Source organism: Eulemur rufifrons, chromosome 23 (assembly GCF_041146395.1).
Source record: "Eulemur rufifrons isolate Redbay chromosome 23, OSU_ERuf_1, whole genome shotgun sequence".
NCBI classification, from domain to species: domain Eukaryota; kingdom Metazoa; phylum Chordata; class Mammalia; order Primates; family Lemuridae; genus Eulemur; species Eulemur rufifrons.
The window spans coordinates 18,485,052-18,503,710 of record NC_091005.1 but is presented as its reverse complement, the minus strand read 5'-3'; the positions used below and the strand labels follow the sequence as shown (position 1 = coordinate 18,503,710).

At 43.2% G+C, this 18,659-nt stretch overlaps 1 protein-coding gene across 1 annotated transcript in view; it reads left to right on the top strand.

Moving 5' to 3' along the window:
• Positions 1-1,151: 1,151 nt before the first annotated feature.
• ADAMTS18 (ADAM metallopeptidase with thrombospondin type 1 motif 18) overlaps positions 1,152-18,659 on the top strand; it is a 123,406-nt gene continuing 105,898 nt past the window's right edge. The window contains exons 1-3 of the mRNA XM_069456401.1: positions 1,152-1,241; positions 1,342-1,429; positions 4,192-4,508. Of these exons, the coding sequence (XP_069312502.1) occupies positions 1,152-1,241; positions 1,342-1,429; positions 4,192-4,508 (495 nt within the window). The remainder of the gene's footprint in view (positions 1,242-1,341; positions 1,430-4,191; positions 4,509-18,659) is intronic.

Genomic DNA, 18,659 nt, shown 5'->3' with positions numbered 1-18,659 from the left:
AAGGCTCACCTAAATGTCCTGAGTAAATGAACAGGCACACAGCAAACCAGATGCCCGTTCACGGGGGCGGGGAGCGCCGTTTGTCATGGCTCATTTCTGCAGGTTTGGGTATCTGGGGCTAAGATTCAATCTTGAAGCATAGGCAGTCTGAGAAGAAAGATCTAGGGGAAGACGGAGGCCACCGCCTGCGGTGCGTTTTCATGTGTTGCAGACAGCGACAGAGTCATTGTTCTAGTCCTCCAGGCTGCCCTAGATTTGCTGACTCTTTGGGTAGCTACAGCGTCTTGAGCGCATCTGAACCTCCTTTTCCTCATCTTAATCAAGGAGTTAATAATTCCCACCTTCTAAGGATAGGGCCCGAGACAAATGAGACAAATCAAGGCTCCAGGCACTTAGGGGGTGTTGAGGACGCTAAATGCCTTGACTCTCTCGCCAGAAGACTTGTAAAGGCGAAGTCTGCACAGGCTGCGAAAGAAGTCGCGCCACTTACCTGAGCCTACCTCCTTCTCGACTCATCTCTCGGTGCGCTTAAATTACGTTTCCCCAGCCTGACCCAGGGCGCTCCCCTCCCTCTCTCGGCAGTCGGTCCCACCCTCCCCCTCACTCCCACCCGGCCTCCCCGCCCCCTTCGCTCCCTCCCTGGGAGCCGGAGCCGGGAATCCCACGCCCTTGCACCAGCCCGGGGGGCTCGGACAAGCCCGTGAGCCGCTGGTCGCCAATCACCGCGCGGAGGAGAGGCGGGCGCTCGGCTCGGGCGCGCTGGGGAGCCAGCTGGCGCTGCCTGCCCCGGGAGCCTCAGACGCTCGCCCGACACAGACAGACGCACAGACTGGCGGGCAGGCGGGCGGGCAGGCACGGACAGAGTCCCCCAGCCGTTTGCGCTCCAGCCCCGGCCCGGGGAGCCCCTTGCACCCTCCCCGGAGTGCCGCAGGCTGCGGCTCCGCACGCCAGCCCCGGCAGAAGGGAGGGCGCGCGGGCGGCCAGAGGAGGGGAGGCCCCAGCGCGCGCCCCCTGCGATGTGAACGGCGGCGGCTCCCACCTGGCGCCGCACCTGGGGCGCCGCGCTCCGGGGCCGCGGGGAGAATGTGCGCAGCCCGAGCGCTCCGCCCGCCGCGTCCGGCCCCCCGCAGCCGCCGCGCCCGCACCTGACCATGGAGTGCGCCCTCCTGCTCGCGTGCGCCCTCCCGGCCGCGGGTTCGGGCCCGCCGTGGGGCCCGGCGGGACTCGGGCGCGTGGCCAAGGCAGGTGCCACCGAGGGGTGCGCCGAGAGCGAGTGGCAGGGGGCGCCCGACGCCAGCCCCGCCGCGCCCCTCACACGCGATGTCACCTTTTCTCTTGCAGGCGCTCCAGCTGTGCTGCCTCTGCTGTGCGTCGGTTGCCGCGGCCTTAGCCAGTGACAGCAGCAGCGGCGCCAGCGGATTAAATGATGGTTCGTATCTGCTCCGCACCCCCAAGAAGGGCCTTTCCAGGCACTTTGTCCCTTTCTCTCCCAAAAGGGAGAAAAATAGAAAATCGTACCGGCTAACCTGGCAGGTGTGCTGTGTTGGAAATGGTTCCTGTCGGGGGGAGGGGGGTTGTGGCAAGCACTCGGAGCTTATCGGAAGAATCAGTGCCTCAGGCTGCAAGTCACATGAGAAAATACTTTACCTCCTTCACAGGTGGCTTCAGAGAAAAACTGCGGTGAGAAATTGGAAGGGAAGTGGACTTAGACTAGGGGGTTAATCAAAAGGCTCCTTCCTCTCCCAGGAAAGCCCAGAGAAACTAATTCTTAGGGCTGTGAAAGCACGTGAGCCCCCTTCCTCCCTCCACTTTTCCTCCTCACTCTCCTCTCAACTTCTGTTCCTTTTCTTCCTTTCTTTTATTCTCTCCTCTTCGTTTTCCCTGTGTCATGGATGCGCAAAGACTGCTTTTAGAGAGAGGAAAGCAGGTAGCTTGAGGTCTCTGAGTATTTTATCTCATCTGACATTCCCTGGCCACAGACTTCACTTTGGTCATTTATTAACTTCCCAGAAGCGAAATCCTTGTTTTCAGTAGTGTTTCCCACCAGCTATAGGAGAACAGCTGATTCCTGACCTAAGATATCTAGCAAAACCTTGCTGTGCAGTCTGGATTCTATAATTTTTTTAGTTTTGCAGGATTGTCTTCTTATGTTGCAAGGGGGCATATTGGGGACTGGGGCATGGTGTAGTCGTGGAGAAAGCGATTCACTGTTTGTCCAACCAGAGAGGCTTGCAGTTTCTAAAACCAGCCCTCATGTTCCATGAGGATCAAATGACTAGAGGTCCCTTCTGTCCCAGACACCACCTGTATGTACCCCATCGTTAGACAGCTCCTGAAGTGATCAGATCACTCTTTACAGGGAACTCGACTTCCCCTCTTTCCTACTAGGGACTAAATTAATCATCAGCCTGCTCATTCTCCCCTTGGAAACAAGCTAGTAGCAGGTGTCTGGGGGCGTTCTGGGGGCTGATTGCATGGAAGGCTGGCTGGATAAGGCTCCCCCAGGGCAAGCAGAGTTTCAGATGATTTTGGATGAGGAGGTAAGAAACTCGTTGCAGTGTATGTGGGGCATGGTTTTCACTGTTAAGTTTTAGTTCTGTTAGAAGGAGGAGGTGGATTTTCCTGTAAGAAAAAACCTGCATTTAATCAAGAGTCATATACCTGGCAAGTCAATATATAAAACAACAATATGTAAAGCAACATTTCAGAGATTTTTAAGAGAAATGTTGCATGTCTGGCTCAGGCTTTCAAGATTAAGAGAAGGGAAAAATCTTTGCTTTTCCTTAATTGTTTCTTAAACATGTATGTCAATTATATAGTATACCTAGTTAAGGAGAAATTGGCAGGGTGTAAAGAATATAAGGATGAGAGCTACCCAGGCAATGAAAGAGCCACAAATGGTTCATACACAGAAGAAAACAGTTGAAAATTGTCATATTGGATTTTTTCCCCCCAAATATGAGGCTAATTAGTCTATCAGTCCTTTATGCCTGCTAGCTATAGGGCTTCCATGCTTCCATTCATTCCTTAGGGTTTTTTTGTTTTTTTTTTAGTTTTGTTTTGTTGTTATTGGAGGCGGGGCTTGTTGGCTATTTTGGGAAAAGGGAAATTCCTTCCTTTTTTTTTCCCTCCAGTAACCAAGGACCCACCTGATTTAAACATGTCTCTTATTCAAAATCTTCCTAAACACTTTCCAAATTAGTTTCCCATTCTGTGCCTTGAAAGTAGAAATGCAGAGTGTTTTCTTTTCATGTGCAGAGGGCATTTTCCAAACCATCTTGTGGGATGATGCTTTCTAGTTTCAGTGTTTTGTGAAAGAAAACAGTGTGCTGGCTTTGCTTTTCAAACAGCAATTTTTTTTTTTTTCTCCTCTCTAGGACATGCAGCAATTAATGCTGCTCTAGGGAGCAATGGGGAAGGTATTTTGAAACATGCCTTTCCAGGTGTCCCCTGCTCTGACACTCCCCCAGCCAACATGCCTGAGCGGTTTTACACATCAGCTCATATAGGAAGGTTGTGACAATTTTGAGACTTTTTCTTGCATATACTATATTTTCTGCTTACCTTTAATTGAGACCATCCTTGTGAAAGCTCATAGTAAAACGCTAAGGGTGATACCAGTGCTGGCGTTTTATTATCATACAAAAGTAGTATTGGAAATACGAAACTGCTGTTGCTTGTTAACGATCTGAGGTATTATGTGAAGCTACCCAACCCTGTTGTTATTCAAAATTTAAACTCTGCCCCCCCCAAATGCTCATAATTCAGTTTAAGCACAAAGAAATTAATCTCCTCGAAGAAAAATTGCCATGTATTAGTCTTGTGGTGTTACACTTACCAATTTTGTCTCCAAACATTTTTTACATAAAGATAGCTCCATGGCTACTACTTAAAAAGTGTATCTCTCCCCCAGACCATTGACAGGTGTGACATTTCTCACATTCCTGAAATTCATCAAAATTGTGCTTGGCTTTTAGTTTCTGTAGGAATGACTGTGGCGGAGCTCATTGTTGAGGCTGCAGGGTCCTCCTCTTCACGAGCTGCTCTGAATTATATTTGATCTAGGTGCTTGGCCATAGGAACAAAGATATCTTTGAGCTAGCTGTGTGTTACGCTTTGCCAGCCTGTTGGAAACTGACCATTTGGAATTGTGGGCTCCGGGTGCTGACAGCTGAACTCTTCCCATTGCAGATTACGTCTTTGTCACTCCAGTAGAAGTGGACTCAGGCGGGTCATATATTTCACACGACATTTTGCACAACGGCAGGAAAAAGCGATCAGCGCAGGGTGCCAGGAGCTCTCTGCACTACCGATTTTCAGCATTTGGACAGGAACTACACTTAGAACTTAAGCCCTCGGCGATTTTGAGCAGTCACTTTATTGTCCAGGTACTTGGAAAAGATGGTGCTTCAGAGACTCGGGAACCCGAGGTGCAGCGATGTTTCTATCAGGGATTCATCAGAAATGACAGCTCCTCCTCTGTCGCTGTGTCTACGTGTGCTGGCTTGGTAAGTACACCCCAGTCTGAGCTGAGCTCTTCCTTTGGTGTTTTGGATAACTTGAATGAACAGATGTCTGCAATATTAAGTGCTCTTCTAGCCAACTCCACACATTGACACTGTCAGCTTTGATACTTACAATATTCTCAATTGAATTAATCTAATCTGCTCCCAGGAAAAAAAAAAATAAGATAGAACTTTAATGACCATTTAGAACATTCTTTTGATGTTTAATGGTCTGGGCCTTTTCATTCTTCATGTTTGAGACCATCCCCGAGGAAATTAATTTGATGGATGCCATTCGCTTTGTGGAGTCTTGGGAGACCCAGGCATTCTATAAATCTAACAAGCTGCATGCGTCTACTTTGCTTTGAAATGGGAAAACGGTATTTCAGTGAGAAATTGCACTCAGCAGCCCTGGTAAGATCAACCTTCACTTGACTGAAGGGGGAAGGTCCTTCGTTTTCTTTCAACGAATCTGTTGGTGTTGTCCTGCTCACAGAAGATACGCTTTTAGAAGATAGTGTGATGTGTTGCTGAACTGGCAGGATTAAGTGGTGGCATCGAGAGAGGAAGAGCATTTAAAAGCTTTTGGGACAAGTGTTATTTCCTCTCTGGAATCCTCATCTGTTGAGCACCAGGCCAAGAATATCGGTGTAAATGACACTTCTCTCAAGATTCAATCAAATATTATGAGGCAGTAAATGTTGTCCTGGGTTGATTTCGCTCTGCATTGCAATTGAGAAGTGTCTTGGACTGACAGAAGAGTTTGTGTGTGTTGAGACACATGGCGATTGTGCTCTGGCATGGCCCAAAGAAGGGAAATGTGAGAAATCCCAGTTGAGGGTGTAGCTAGTAACGTACACAGTGCATCACGGCACAAAGCAACAGGGGTGGCTTAGGTGTGGATGAACACAGACTCACGTGTTGTTAGTCAAAACTTTCAGTTATTTTTTAAACATTATTTTGCCATACTATAGCCTGAAATTTAGTTAGAACCTTTTATCATAACTACAATCCTGATGTTCTTTGGTCTATTTATAGAGTGAAGTAAAGATTTAACAATTCCCAACTAAACTTGATCCATTGAAATCATGAATGTGCCTCGCTAATGACCTGTATATTATAACGTGGTTACCCACACACATGTGTGCACAAGCACATGAATATATTTTGGCTTTTTTTGTTTTGTTGTGGTGAATCTCTTGCTCTTTTTTGGTTATGGTTGGCATTGCCCTCTGTATTTCTTGCTCTTTTCTACCTATTCCAGCATCCTAAAGCCTTCAGAAGTTCAGGCACCCTGACCCCACTGTAGTAGCTTAAACTCCCTCATTCCACATGCCAGTGGTTAAAAGCGGTCTGTTCAGGTTCTAATTCTCATACCAGCACCTACTAGAAGGATCTCGGACAAGTTACTTATGTGCCTTAGTGTCTTCATCTCTAAAATGGGAATAACAAGAGAGTTTACATCCCAGGGCTGTGGGGATTAAGTGACTTCTTAACAGGGAAAGTGCCACAGTAGTTCTTGGTGAGGGATAATTACTCGCTCTGTAGTTCTATTTCCAGCAACACTTAGTCTCTCCCATGGTCAGTGCTCTCAGGATTCCATTCTCTGTGATAGGAAATCTGGTCCGTTGTCTCATATTAATACATGTTGGGTTATTTACTCTACAGAAGAGAGTTACTTTTGAACAGGGAGCAAATTATTACTTAACACATCAGAATGAGGTAGGTTAAAAATCCCATCTTTGGGATGGGTATGGAAGAAGTAATTGATAAGCCTGACATGCCTCAATCTGAGGCTGTTTAAATAGGGCTCATGAGACACAGGTGAGCCCCACATTTCAACAAACCAAGTGTGTATCCTTAGTTAATTGACTTTTACCTCTCGCAGCCTCAACTTGCTCTCATGAACCAGGTAAGGTGATTTTGTAAGGTCTTGATCATCCCCAGGCATCTGATGCTGATTATCCGGTTAGTTGACCCTGGCAGGGCCCACTTGGGAAGGGCTAGAGAGAGAATTATCTCTGTTCTGTTACCCCCTCCATGCGCCCAACAAACTGCAAAACACAAACACATACATTCATGCTCAATAAGACAAGAAGAAACAAAACAAAGAGGACAGGGCCACAACTCACAAGCTGAGACACTGCTCTGTATTAATTTTTGTGATCCTGTGTTGAAGTAGAATGTATATACAGAAAAATGCAAAAACTGTAAGAGTACAGCTTAATGAATTTTCACAAAGTCTATACCCACGTAACCACCAGCCCTATCAAGCAGAAACCCCAGAAGAGCCTCCTTGTCCCCTTCCCCATCACCACCCAGCAGGAGTAACCACTCTTTTAACTTTTAACATAGTTTAATTTTGCCTACTTTCAAAATGTTATATAAGTAGAATGATAAGTATTTGTATGAAGAGTCCATACTATTTCCACCTAGTTGTTGCTTGTCTGTCAAATTGTTTTCAGTCTGGGGCTTTTATGAAGACCATACACTCTTGGTGAACTTACAGACACATTCTGTTGAATACATCTGAAGAATGAAGTTGCTGAGTCATGGGATTATATACAGGTTGAGTATCCCTTATCCAAAATGCCTAGAAATGGAATTGTTTCAGATTTTGGCATATTTGCTGAATACATACTGGTTGAGCATTTCTAATTAAAAAAATCTGAAATGCTCCAATGAACACTTCCTTTGGACATCATATTGGCACTCAAAGTTAGATTTTGGAGCATTTTGGATTTCAAATTATTGCATTATGGATACTCAACTTGCATATGGCTCAGCTATAGTAAATACTGCCAAGCAGCTTTTCAAAGTGGTGGAGGTGTAATGTACACTCATCCCCAGTGTTTGAGTTCTATTTGCTACACATCCTCACCAGCACTTGGGACTGTCCTTCATTTCCATTTTAGTTATTCTGATTGATGGGTGTGAAGTAGTGCCACATTATGGGTTTAGTTTGAATTGTTCTGATGGTTAATGAAGTTGAGTACCCTCTCTTAAGCTTATTGGCCATTTATACCCTCCTTTGTGATCTATCTATATTATCTGTGGACAAGATACAGTGAAATGTCTTCAGCCTAAACTGTGGTGGTTTTTCCTTTCTTTTATAAACAAAAACAAGAATTCTGAACAAAAATTACTTTTGCCAGCTGAACATCTTTGTTATGATGTGTATGAATCTCTAACAGTGTATTTATTTGCTTATGAAAAGCTATCCAATAGAAACAGTGAGTCCTGTGAGATCATTTGAAGGGGATACTTCATGAAGGACATTGAGAGATGGAGACAGAGGAGAAATAACCAAGTCACGAAGAATTTCTCCATTCTTCTAGCTACTGAGAGAAGCTGCTCAGCTTCTTTGGCCAAGCAGTGAGTCGTAGCTCCTCTAGAGTTAATTAGAAACTACAGTAATGGATTCAGAATAGTGGATTATTCGAGAGTTGAGGAGAGGAACAAGCTTCTAACGTGCTTTTTGGAAGGACTCATCAAAGTGAAGATACCAGAAAAGACAGGCAACACTTCTTCCATGAACACGGGACTGGCATGAGATGAATGAGACTGGGAGATGAAACTTACTCGCTTGAAGCTTCCCTACCAGTGTTTCCCACAAATGGGACTTGGACCCCTGGCATCAGGACCCCTTTAGATGCAATAGCAATCTCCTAGTGTGCATGTTGTGTGGTTAGGAATATAATATCACCTTTATATGACTTGATGAAGTACCAGGAGGAAATCTTCCACTATCTTGCTGGCTACAGAAACCCCAGAAGAAAGTAAGAAAAGGTAGTAGGGTTATAATAGTGAAATGCATACATACATACACACATGCAAGCAGACATTCGTGTATACATACTCCAGCTAGAATTTTTCTGCAGGGAATTTGCCTTAATAATTCAAAATTAATCTATGCCTGAAATATTTGTAATAATTTGTTAAAATGTATCTCCTCTCTGTAAACAGGTCTCACCTTATTCAGGAGTTGAGTAGATTGTTATTTATTTGGAATAATTGATGCAACAGGAGTTGCAAACTCCCTGAAGTGAATCCTCCCTACTGTTATGTTGGGGGTGATTATTTTTAAAATTTTGAATGCCTTCATACAGGTGATCCAGAAAATGTCACCGCTGCACCCTACACCTGGAGGCCTTATGCTCTATGCCGGTATTTGGATTGGCAGCCTTGGTTCCAGAATCTCAGGGTCATGGATTAGCTTAATCTAATTACTATCTGCTTTGTCTGTCCTTCCTACTCTATCCAGCCTCCCCCTGACTGCCACAATGATGAAAAGGTCTTTATATCCAACAAGCCTGTGCCATTGGAGGGTGACTCTTCATCTTGCTGTTGAACTACAACCAACTTTCTTATGATTTTCATTTGTATTTCTTAATTTTGTTTCCTATCAGAACAAACCTATATCCTCTTACATACTAAGAGATCTAAGAAACTTGTCTGTTCAAAAATATTCTACCTTAGTGATCCTTTTTGGTGGGACAGTGATTTTTCAGAATGTGATTAACTACATCAGCTTCATTTGAGGCGCCAAATATGTGAATTCCTTTAACCCATAACAGAAGCTCAGGGAGGCTGAGCCCAGTAATGGGTATTTTTAATTCTCCAAATGATTCTCCAAATGGTACATACTAACATTCGAGAACCACTCAGTGGAAATGCTTCTATTTTGGGAACTTACTGGAAAGACACATTGAATCATCATTCTTTCATCCAACCACTATTTATCAGCCTCTGTTGTGTCAGGCACTGTTCAGAGCACAGTGGATGAAGCTGGAACCAAGTCATAGAGTTTACGATCTAGGGGAGAGGATGGAGCAGTACTTGCGGACCTGGAAATTGCTATTTTATCGTGAACCAAGCTGTGACTCTACAGAATTCTGGGACAAGGAGCTCACAGGGTATGGGCTTATAAAAGGGGAAACTGGTCCAAATAGTGCAACCTCTCAGAGCTTTATAGTGCATGTTAGTGTGTTAACAAGTCAGAAATATTCTCCATTAACGGCATTTGTTTAAGTCTGTTTAAACCTAGAGTTTCCCTAACTCGTTGGTCATGGCAATGTTTTTTCAAGGAACATCTCTTTACAGTTTGGTGGTGACGTGACAAGCACTAAAGCAACCATTCCCTAAAGGAATACTATAATACTATATATTGATTTCTAACTGTTAAAAGATGCTCCAGGAATAAAAGGGTTTCATGGCTATATATTAATAAGTTAGGAAAACTTTAGAGGTTTAAAGGAAGTTAAACATCTTTACTGTGATGCATTTCATACCTAATATGCTAATGTTAGTGCAAAGGTCTAAGAGGTAGGATACTAATCGGACCACTCCTCCTGTTTTTAAACCATACCTCCATCAACATCTTGTATCAGGGTTCTGTCATTCACCATAAAAGAGCAATTCCTAGGTCGAAGATTATTTGCACTTGATTGGTACATGACTTGTATTCCAGTTGGGGAAATGTAGCCCTTGCTTAAGAAACTCTAAACCAAGCTCCATTCTATGGGAAGATCAAGTGAAAAGACATGCAAAAGCTGTCACTCATCTTGCATTTCTGCCCAACTGTGTAACGCATGGGTGCGTTTACGTTTGATTGATAATGTTAGCGAAGGCCCAGCTAGCAGGAGTGGTTGACTACTTTGTGGTTTCTTTTGGGTCATCTGCCCGGTGTCTGATCACCATCCAGCCTCAGCATCAGAGGCTCTGAGTAGAATGTGTACCAGGATCAAGGCTGCCATGAGAACCTCCTCCAGTCTTGATTCCTGATGCGCCATCCAATTTTGTCACTTCGTTTCCCTTCGTTTCTCTTTTCTTTGTCCCCAACAATCAAACCGTAAGTGGCGTTTCTCCTCCATGGCTGGCTGCCCTAATGTCCTCATTGTATCTTTCTTTAGTGGTGGCCTTTTTTTAGACTATGACTGCAGTGACCCATTCTCCAGAGAGCCTGGGTCCCCGCAAGGAACTTTGGAAGCAATTGGATTTCAATAGGCGGTAGGGACACTTTGATCTCCCCTTTTCAAAAGTATTTTATGACTCAGAAAGCTCAGTCATCGAGTTGTCTGTTTGCTGGTCACTGCCTGCCAAGTAGTCTTTAGAAAACCGATTTCCATTCATAAAAGGGCTGAAGTTAAATGACCTTAGTTCATGGCAGGCAGAAAGAAACTAGGCTCTGCTGCTCTGGAGGGGCTTGTTAGCTAGCAGGGGTTTGTTGAATTACATATACCCCCTTGGAACTTTCTGGTCACTTGAGAGGATCACGTGAAATTATGGATTAGACTGGGCTGTATTTACCATGTGCTTTTTTTTTCTTTCTCTCTCTTTTCTTTTCTCTTTTTTTTTTTTTTTTTTTTGGACAGGCTGACCCAAATCAGAGATGTTTTCTTAGGCTATTATGCAATTCATCAAGGGAGGGTTAAAAAAAAAAAAAAAAAAAAAAAACAAACTTTTTTCTTTTACTTTGTTTTTAGCTTCTCTCCTGTATGTTTTCTTCAGACACGATTTGTGAACAGAAGTACTTGCTCATAACAACACTGCTAGCAAAATGTCAGACCAAACTCCTTTTTTTTTTTTTTTTTTAATAAAAGAAAAACCCCTAACGTTCTTGCTGGAGAGCTGGACCCCAAGGTGGCTGAAGCCAGTTTGAGGGGTCACACGTGGGCAATTGAAAAGCTTCCCCTTCCTCCTCATTCTGCCTGTCTGTCTGAGCATGACCATTGAGCCACCACTCCGTGATCTCCTGTGTTAAGAGGAGATCTTATGTGGGCTTTCTTCATGTCGCTATTCCTTGGTTTTCTTATCTGTGAAGTAGAAATGGAAATTCTCTCTCTCTCTCTCTCTCTCTCTGTCTCGGGATTGTGAAGGTACACAGTGATTGCTTAGCTTGGTAACTAGTAGGAACTCCATGGTTGATAGTTCTTGACTGTGAACTAGGAAAGGGTCTAAGAGGAAAATGGCCATCGAACCCGACTGCCTCCCACCCCGCACCCATCCCCGTCTTGTCCTAAAGCCTTGTCACGCTCAAGCCTGTCAGAACAGGAGAGGAGCAGTTGGGTATTGGCAACTCTAATGGTGGGAATGTTTGGCAATTTTCTGGGGGAAAGTAACCACTACTTCATCAGCTATGAAGACATGAGAGAGAGACTTAAACAGAAGGATTCACAAATAGTTAATGATTTGGATCAGTTCATGTGTGACGAAGCAGCCTAGTGGAATGGCTTTGGGCTCAGACTCTGAAGTTCCAGTTCTTGCTTTTACTAACCGTGTAAGCCAGGTATAATGATTTGCCCTTTCTGTGCTTTATTTCTTCACTGGTAAGATGAGGATAATGACAGCAGCTGCCCCATGGGGATTATGGATACTTGAGTAGAAGAAAAATGCTCTACGTGCATGCTTAAGGCAGTTCCTGGCACGTGGTAGTAATACTGGTAGTGATAATGATATAATTAATATCATTAATGCAGACCTTCTTCCATAAAGGAGCTTTCAATGTTGGCCAATCCTAATGCCAATCCTTACCATTCACAGGGAGAAAAGAGTTTCAGCTTGGATAAAAATAATAGTTAATATTTATGGAGCACTTACAACTATTAACCCTGGAGCTGTTGACAGATTCGGCTAAGACACGGAGGTAGACCAGTTGCGGTTAAACATTATTGTTATTACTAAAAAGCAGCCGTTTTTATTCAGGCACTTCCAAAGAGCTGGGAATTTGGGGGACAAAAAAGTTCAGGTCCCATCTCTGAAAATTCGTTAGGTCCTGGGTAGACCCTAGGTGTTCATGTTTAATAAAGGAAAGAAAAAGCTTCACAAATGGTTCCAGTGGGCACTGGTGACTGTGAGTCAATATACTAAAGGTGTCTGAAAAGAACCTTCTTAGTGGAAACTAAGGGACTACCTGACCCTCTTTGGGAGAATTGTTTTTGCTTTATGGAATGCATCACACCGTGTAAGTGTGACCATCGATGCACCGGACTAGTGTTAGCCAGTGTGTATGCTAAGGGGCAGGGGTAGCTATTGTGAATCAAAAGGTAGAGATCGTTCTTGTTTATATATTACAGGATTTCAGTTGCAAGTGGAACAGCTGCATCTCAAACTTACATTAAGCATAAAAGTATATATTCTTTGGCTCTGCAATATTTTTTTAATCTATCCTTTTTCCCCCTCCATCTATCCCCCTTCTTCCTTCCTGCTTCCTTCTCTTCCTCCTTCTTTTCATCCCTTTCTCGCTCCCTCCTTTTCTCCCTTTTTCTTACTTCCTTCCTCCATCCGCCTCTCTCCCTGCCTCCTTTCCTTCTTTCCTTGTAATAGGATTGACTACCTTTCAGCAGAGCTGGATTCAAGGTATCCAGTGATGTCATCACTGTTCTCTTTCTCTAGCTCTTCTTGTCCCTGCTTGGCTTCCTTCTGTGTTCAGAGCCTCCTGAGTTCTGAGATTGAGATTCAAACACTTCCTTAGGTACTTGGTATCTCAAGTGACTTATTCTGCAATGACACCACAGTTGTAACCTATGTAATACCTGAGTAGAAGTACATGGGGCTCTGAATTTTATTTGCTCTCTTACCTGTCTAAGCCTCAGAGGACCACACTGAATTCATCTCTGTATCCAAACAAGACTAAACCATATTTTGCTTTCTGTATTGGTCTGTGCAGTAATGCATAGAAGGAGGTATGGAATGATGTACAGCAAACTAGGACTCCACAGTAACCAGTTTGAAACTGTTCATGGAACCAGAGCTTATTATTTCCAGTGTGTGTATGTGGTTAAACTGTACATAACTTGTCTTAATATTTTTTTCTGAAATGTCTTTTTTTGGTGGGGGAAGGAGGGTGCTTAAAATACATATTTTGGAGTTCTTTTTTTATCACTACATATATAGATCTTATTTTTTAACTTGCATATTTACTTTTTCCCTTGTTTGCTGTTTTTTCCTGTTGCTGAAAAGAACATGCAGATACATGACTTTTCTTAGTTATATGCAATTCTATATTTTAATGAGAAAGAGAGGAAGAGAGAGGGAGAAAGATCTACTTTGTGAAAAGCTGAGGTGTCAAGTACCTATTGGACATTAGCTGTGGCCAGATAGGGCTTGCTGATAGTGACATTAGCCACCGAATACCTTTGTCACTGATACCTTGGTTGTATAACATGCAAAATTGCTTGTTATTTGAGAACACATTTTATTCTTGTTTTCCATGAGCCTAAGACAGTTGCTTAGAATAGTCGTGACCAGCAGAGCCTGTGTGCTGGTGACATTGCATGATTTCCCACCATCAGCAATAAACAATTTAGGAGAAAATGGTACCAATTAATTTCTGAAGTCTAAATACAAGCAGGCCTAATGATAGCACTGCACATTAAGGCTTTCAGAACCAAAAATATTTGCTTGGACTTCATATACATCTCTGTGCACAAACCCAGGAGGTCCTCTGCAGTGACTTCAAGTTATTCCCATGAAAGCCTGTTCCCACGGTTTTTCTATCCAATTATAGGGCAAAATACACTCAAATACCATAATACTAGTCTGGTGAGAGTGTTCTGTCTGGACAGCGCGCTCACCTCTCCTGAAGGGATGCTTTTGATGTATCGAAGGATTTCATTTTCGGCTGAATTCTTTTGATTGCTTATTCATGCCGCTGAGCTTGGGAATATTTCGTCTGCCCTTATTACCACTCCAAGTCAAAGGGGCCCGCTTTCGAATATAAATTATATAGTGCCCATCACTAATTTACTAGAAGTCAGCCATGTGCACACCCTTATTGGAGAGACGGTACTTGAAAAGGACTTGAGATAAGCTGATAAAAGGAGATTATCTTTCTGCTGGTTTACTGAGCTCTCCTGCACCAGAGTACATTTTTTTGTGTCTATGGGTTCACTCTGCGATTTTAGAATTCCTTCTGTTCCTTTTCTATTTTACTTTGTTCCTTCCAGAAATCAAATGAAGTGTACTCAGAATTAATGTTCTGGGGTATATAACGAACACAATATTTTTTTTCACCTTGATTATTGAGTCTGGGTGTGTTTTCATCGTGTTCAGAGACAGGAGGAAAAGAAAATACTACTTCAATGCACTTTCACTCTTTATGCTCATGGATAACTACACCTTGGGGTTTTGCTGTCATTGTCTTCTAGTAAAATGCATCAAAGTAAAATGGAATTCCATTCTTGAAAGGCTTCCTTTTGTATGTGAAACAAATACTAATCTCCGCTTAAGATTATATATTTAACACTGGCATTTATAACTAACAAGTCCAGAAGGGTGATTTTTTAACACAGAAGCTTTGAAAAAAACACAGTTGCTTGTGCTCAGATCCTACCCCGGACCAATTAAAGCAGAATGTCTGAGGATGGGGCCCAGGCATCCGTATTTTTTAAACCCCCATCCCCCCACCCCCAGTAGTTCTGATGCACAGTAAAGTTTGAGAACCCTTAGCCTAGATAAATGTCAGGAGCTTTAGAGATGCTATCCTCTCAGAAATGCCTTGTATAATAGTGTAAGATGGCAGATGGTGTGTTAAAATGCACAGGGTTTTAGGAGTCCATCTCTCACTTAGGAGTCATGTGATCTTGGGGAAATTGTTGTTTTTGAAGACACTTAATTTTGAAATAATTTTAGACTCACAAGAAGTTGCAAAAATAATACAGAGAGTTCTCGTGTACTCTTCACCCAACTTTGGGAAATTATCAAATTATCTGAGAATATAGTTTCCTTTTCTGCAAAGTGGAGATTTAAAAAAAAAAAAAAGACTTCAAAGGGCTGCTGGGCTGTTTTGAGATGTAAATGAGATAAATGTATAAAAAATGTAGAAGGCAGACTTCTAAAATGGCCCCCAAGATTCCTGGTCCCTGTTGTATGTACACCTTCTCTCACTTAATCAATATCAAGGTATTGCTGGAAAGGAATTTTACAGATGTAATTATGACTCCAAATCAGTTGGCCTTAAGATAGGTGCACATATGGAAGTAACATTGATCGGAGATCAAGCAGGTGGCCGGGGGACGGGATGGGTAAATTTACACCTAAGGGGTAGAATGCACACTATGTGGATGATGGGTACACTTACAACTTTCACTCAAATGGTACGAAAGCAATTTATGTAACTGAAATGTTTGTACCCTCATAATATTCTGAAATGAAAAAAAAAAAGGGAGGTTTTGCAGGCAGGTCTGACTTAATACATAGGACCTTTACATCTGGGTCTAGAAGTCAAAGACAGGAGAAATCAGAGGTTCATAGCTAGACAGTTGGACATAGGAGAAACTCTCCATTGAGAGCTTTGGAGATGGGAGGGGCCTTGTCAGCAGGAACACTGGAGGCCTCGGGGAGCTGAGTGGCCTCTGCCTGACAGCAGGGAAATGGGGCTTCAGTGCTAAAACCGGAAGCGACCAAATGCCGCCAACAGCCTGAATGAGCTTGGTGGCGGGTTCTTTCTCAGAACCTCCAGAAAGGAGCACAGCGTGGTTGACGTCTGATTTTAGCCTTAGAAAAATCAGAGAACTCAGTCACACTGTGCCCACACCTCTGACTTGAACAGCTGTAAATGAATAATTGGGTGTTTTTAAGCTGCTAAATTTGTGGTGCTTTGTTAAGCAGCAATAGAAAACAGATACAGCAAATGTCTATGGTGCTTACTCTGTAGAAGTATAGAGGTTCACTTAGGTTCATCACATAGTGAATCCCTTCCCTTTTGAGATTCAGGGTCATCTTAGATCACTGGTCAACCACTCTTCGGACCTTATGGGGTAGGTGAGACAATGGGTCCAAGGAGAAGCAGTAAGTTTTCCTTAGATACTCCCTATTTAAATTTGCTTAGGAAATTGTTATATTTAGCATAGAGTTTCTCAGTAGGGCATAATTGATGTTAGGATGGATAATTCTTTCCTGGGGGGTATGTCTTTACATTGTAGGATGTTCAGCATTCCAGGCCTCTACCCTTTAGATACCAGTAGCATCCTCCAATTGTGTCATCCAAAATGTCTCCAGACATAGCCAAGTGTCTTGAGAGTGGGGGTGGCATTTGTCCCAGCTAAGAGCCATTGATATGGCACAATCACAAACTAGCTTCTTCAACAAAATGCACTTATGTAAGTTTATTTTTCTCAGAATTTCATGCTGTTGATTTCAGTGTGATCGAGAATAACGATTTCAGGTAATGTACCTACCTATTAAGACACTTAGCCGCTGAGTCTGCGTGTGAATGGTGCATGGGGGCTGGGGACTGGTTGGATGGCAGCAGAAAAACCATCTGGGAATGTTTTAAGAGATGTGTTTGCTTTTGAATTTCACAGCATGCAAACCCAGACTGAAAATCACTGGATCTCTAAAGAAACAGAGATATATTTATAATAAAATTTACTCTTGCATTCTTATGAGGAAGGGAGGCCTACCCATATGGATGTTGATTAGAAATGTGGTTTCTATTTCGGGTTTGCAGTTGACCTAGGGTCAAAGTTAGATGTCCTCTGCATTCTCTTGACCTGTAAGAATGGGATCAATAGGCAGCACTGGGAATGAAATAAGGAATGTGTCTCTGTGTTTCGTGAATGTGTGCTCTTGCCAGAGAACCTTGGAAAGGTATATAGGATTTTTCTGCCTACTGTATGTAGTTGGGCCATTTACACATTTACTTCCTTTAAAATAGCCACTGGGTTTGAAGAGACAAGGAGCTCTGTTTTAATTGGATTGCAAGACCTGGAACCTAGTTATCTCATAGGTTTAGACTCACCAGCTAACCTAATCCTTTAACCTATCTGTGTCCTCCCCTCCTTGCATAGACCCATCAGCTAACAGTGAGTAGTGTACTGGTGTTGGTGTAGTTTAGCAGCGTCCTCCAAATCACTCAGTCTCTACAAATACATCAGTTAAGCAAAGTCAAAGTCACGTTAGGGCTTGTATTCCTAGCTGCTAGTAACTAGTTGACATTTCTTCTTTATTTTCCCTCTATTCCTTCCTTTATTCCTCCTACACACCCATCCATCCATCCACTCATCTATCCGTCCATTCATCTGCCCACCCTTCTAACCTAAAACATTTATTCCTAGCCTATTATGTGCCTTAATATTATGATATAGGATTATGATGTAGGATTACAAAAATGATAATATTGTTCCTAAGTTCTCAGACATTCTAGTGTTGAGGGTAGGGAGTAATGGTGTTGTAAATATAAACTCGTAAGGACCCTGCCACAAAATTACTATAGTTAAGCTACCTTTAGAGCACCATGAGAGCACAAATAAGAGATGAGACTGATTTTTAATACCTTGGGAAAGCAATGTAAGTGATTGCATTTGCCCTCGGAAATACATAAATGCCGGGCAATCTTATGCACAAGGCCATATAAATTTCATTGCTCACGGGTCACTTCAAAGAAATAATGGTGATACAGAATCTCTTTTGTTCTCCTGGAGAGAGTTGGAACCCATTCTCCTAAGTGAAGTATCCCAAGAATGGAAAAATAAGCACCACATGTACTCACCAGCAAATTGGTTTCCCGGATCATCATCTAAGTGCGCATTTGGGAATAACATCAATTGGGTATCGGACAGATGTGGGGGGTGGGGGAAGGGGATGAGTGTATACCTACATAATGAGTGTGATGCGCACTGTCTGGGGAATGGACAAGCTTGAAGCTCTGACTCAGGGGGATGGGGGACATGGGCAATATACATAACCTGAACTTTTGTACCCCCATTATAAGCTGAAATGAAAAAAAAAATGTGCCTGGTTCTGACCACTTACCACCTCCTTCTCCATCACTGTATCTATACCGCTCTCATCTCTCACCAGGATTCCTGAAGAAGCTTTTATTTAGTGACTCTCTTTCATCTCTGTGTCCCTGTAGTCTATTCTTACAGTAGCCAGATTATTTTATTTGCCTCTTCACCAGCCTAATGGCTTTCCATTGAGCATAGTATGTAAACCAGATTTCTGACCATGGCCTGCAAGGCCCCTTGGACCTAAAGTCCTGTCTCCTCCATCACTGTGTGCTCCACCCCTGCTCTCCTGGCCCCACTGCCTTTTGACATCCCCCGCTGCCCTATGCCAGTGTCTTTGCACCTGGAATGCGCTTGCCCCAGATATCCACCTGGCTCCTTCTTCACGTCCTGCAGTTCTCATGCAAATGTTGTCATTGCAGAG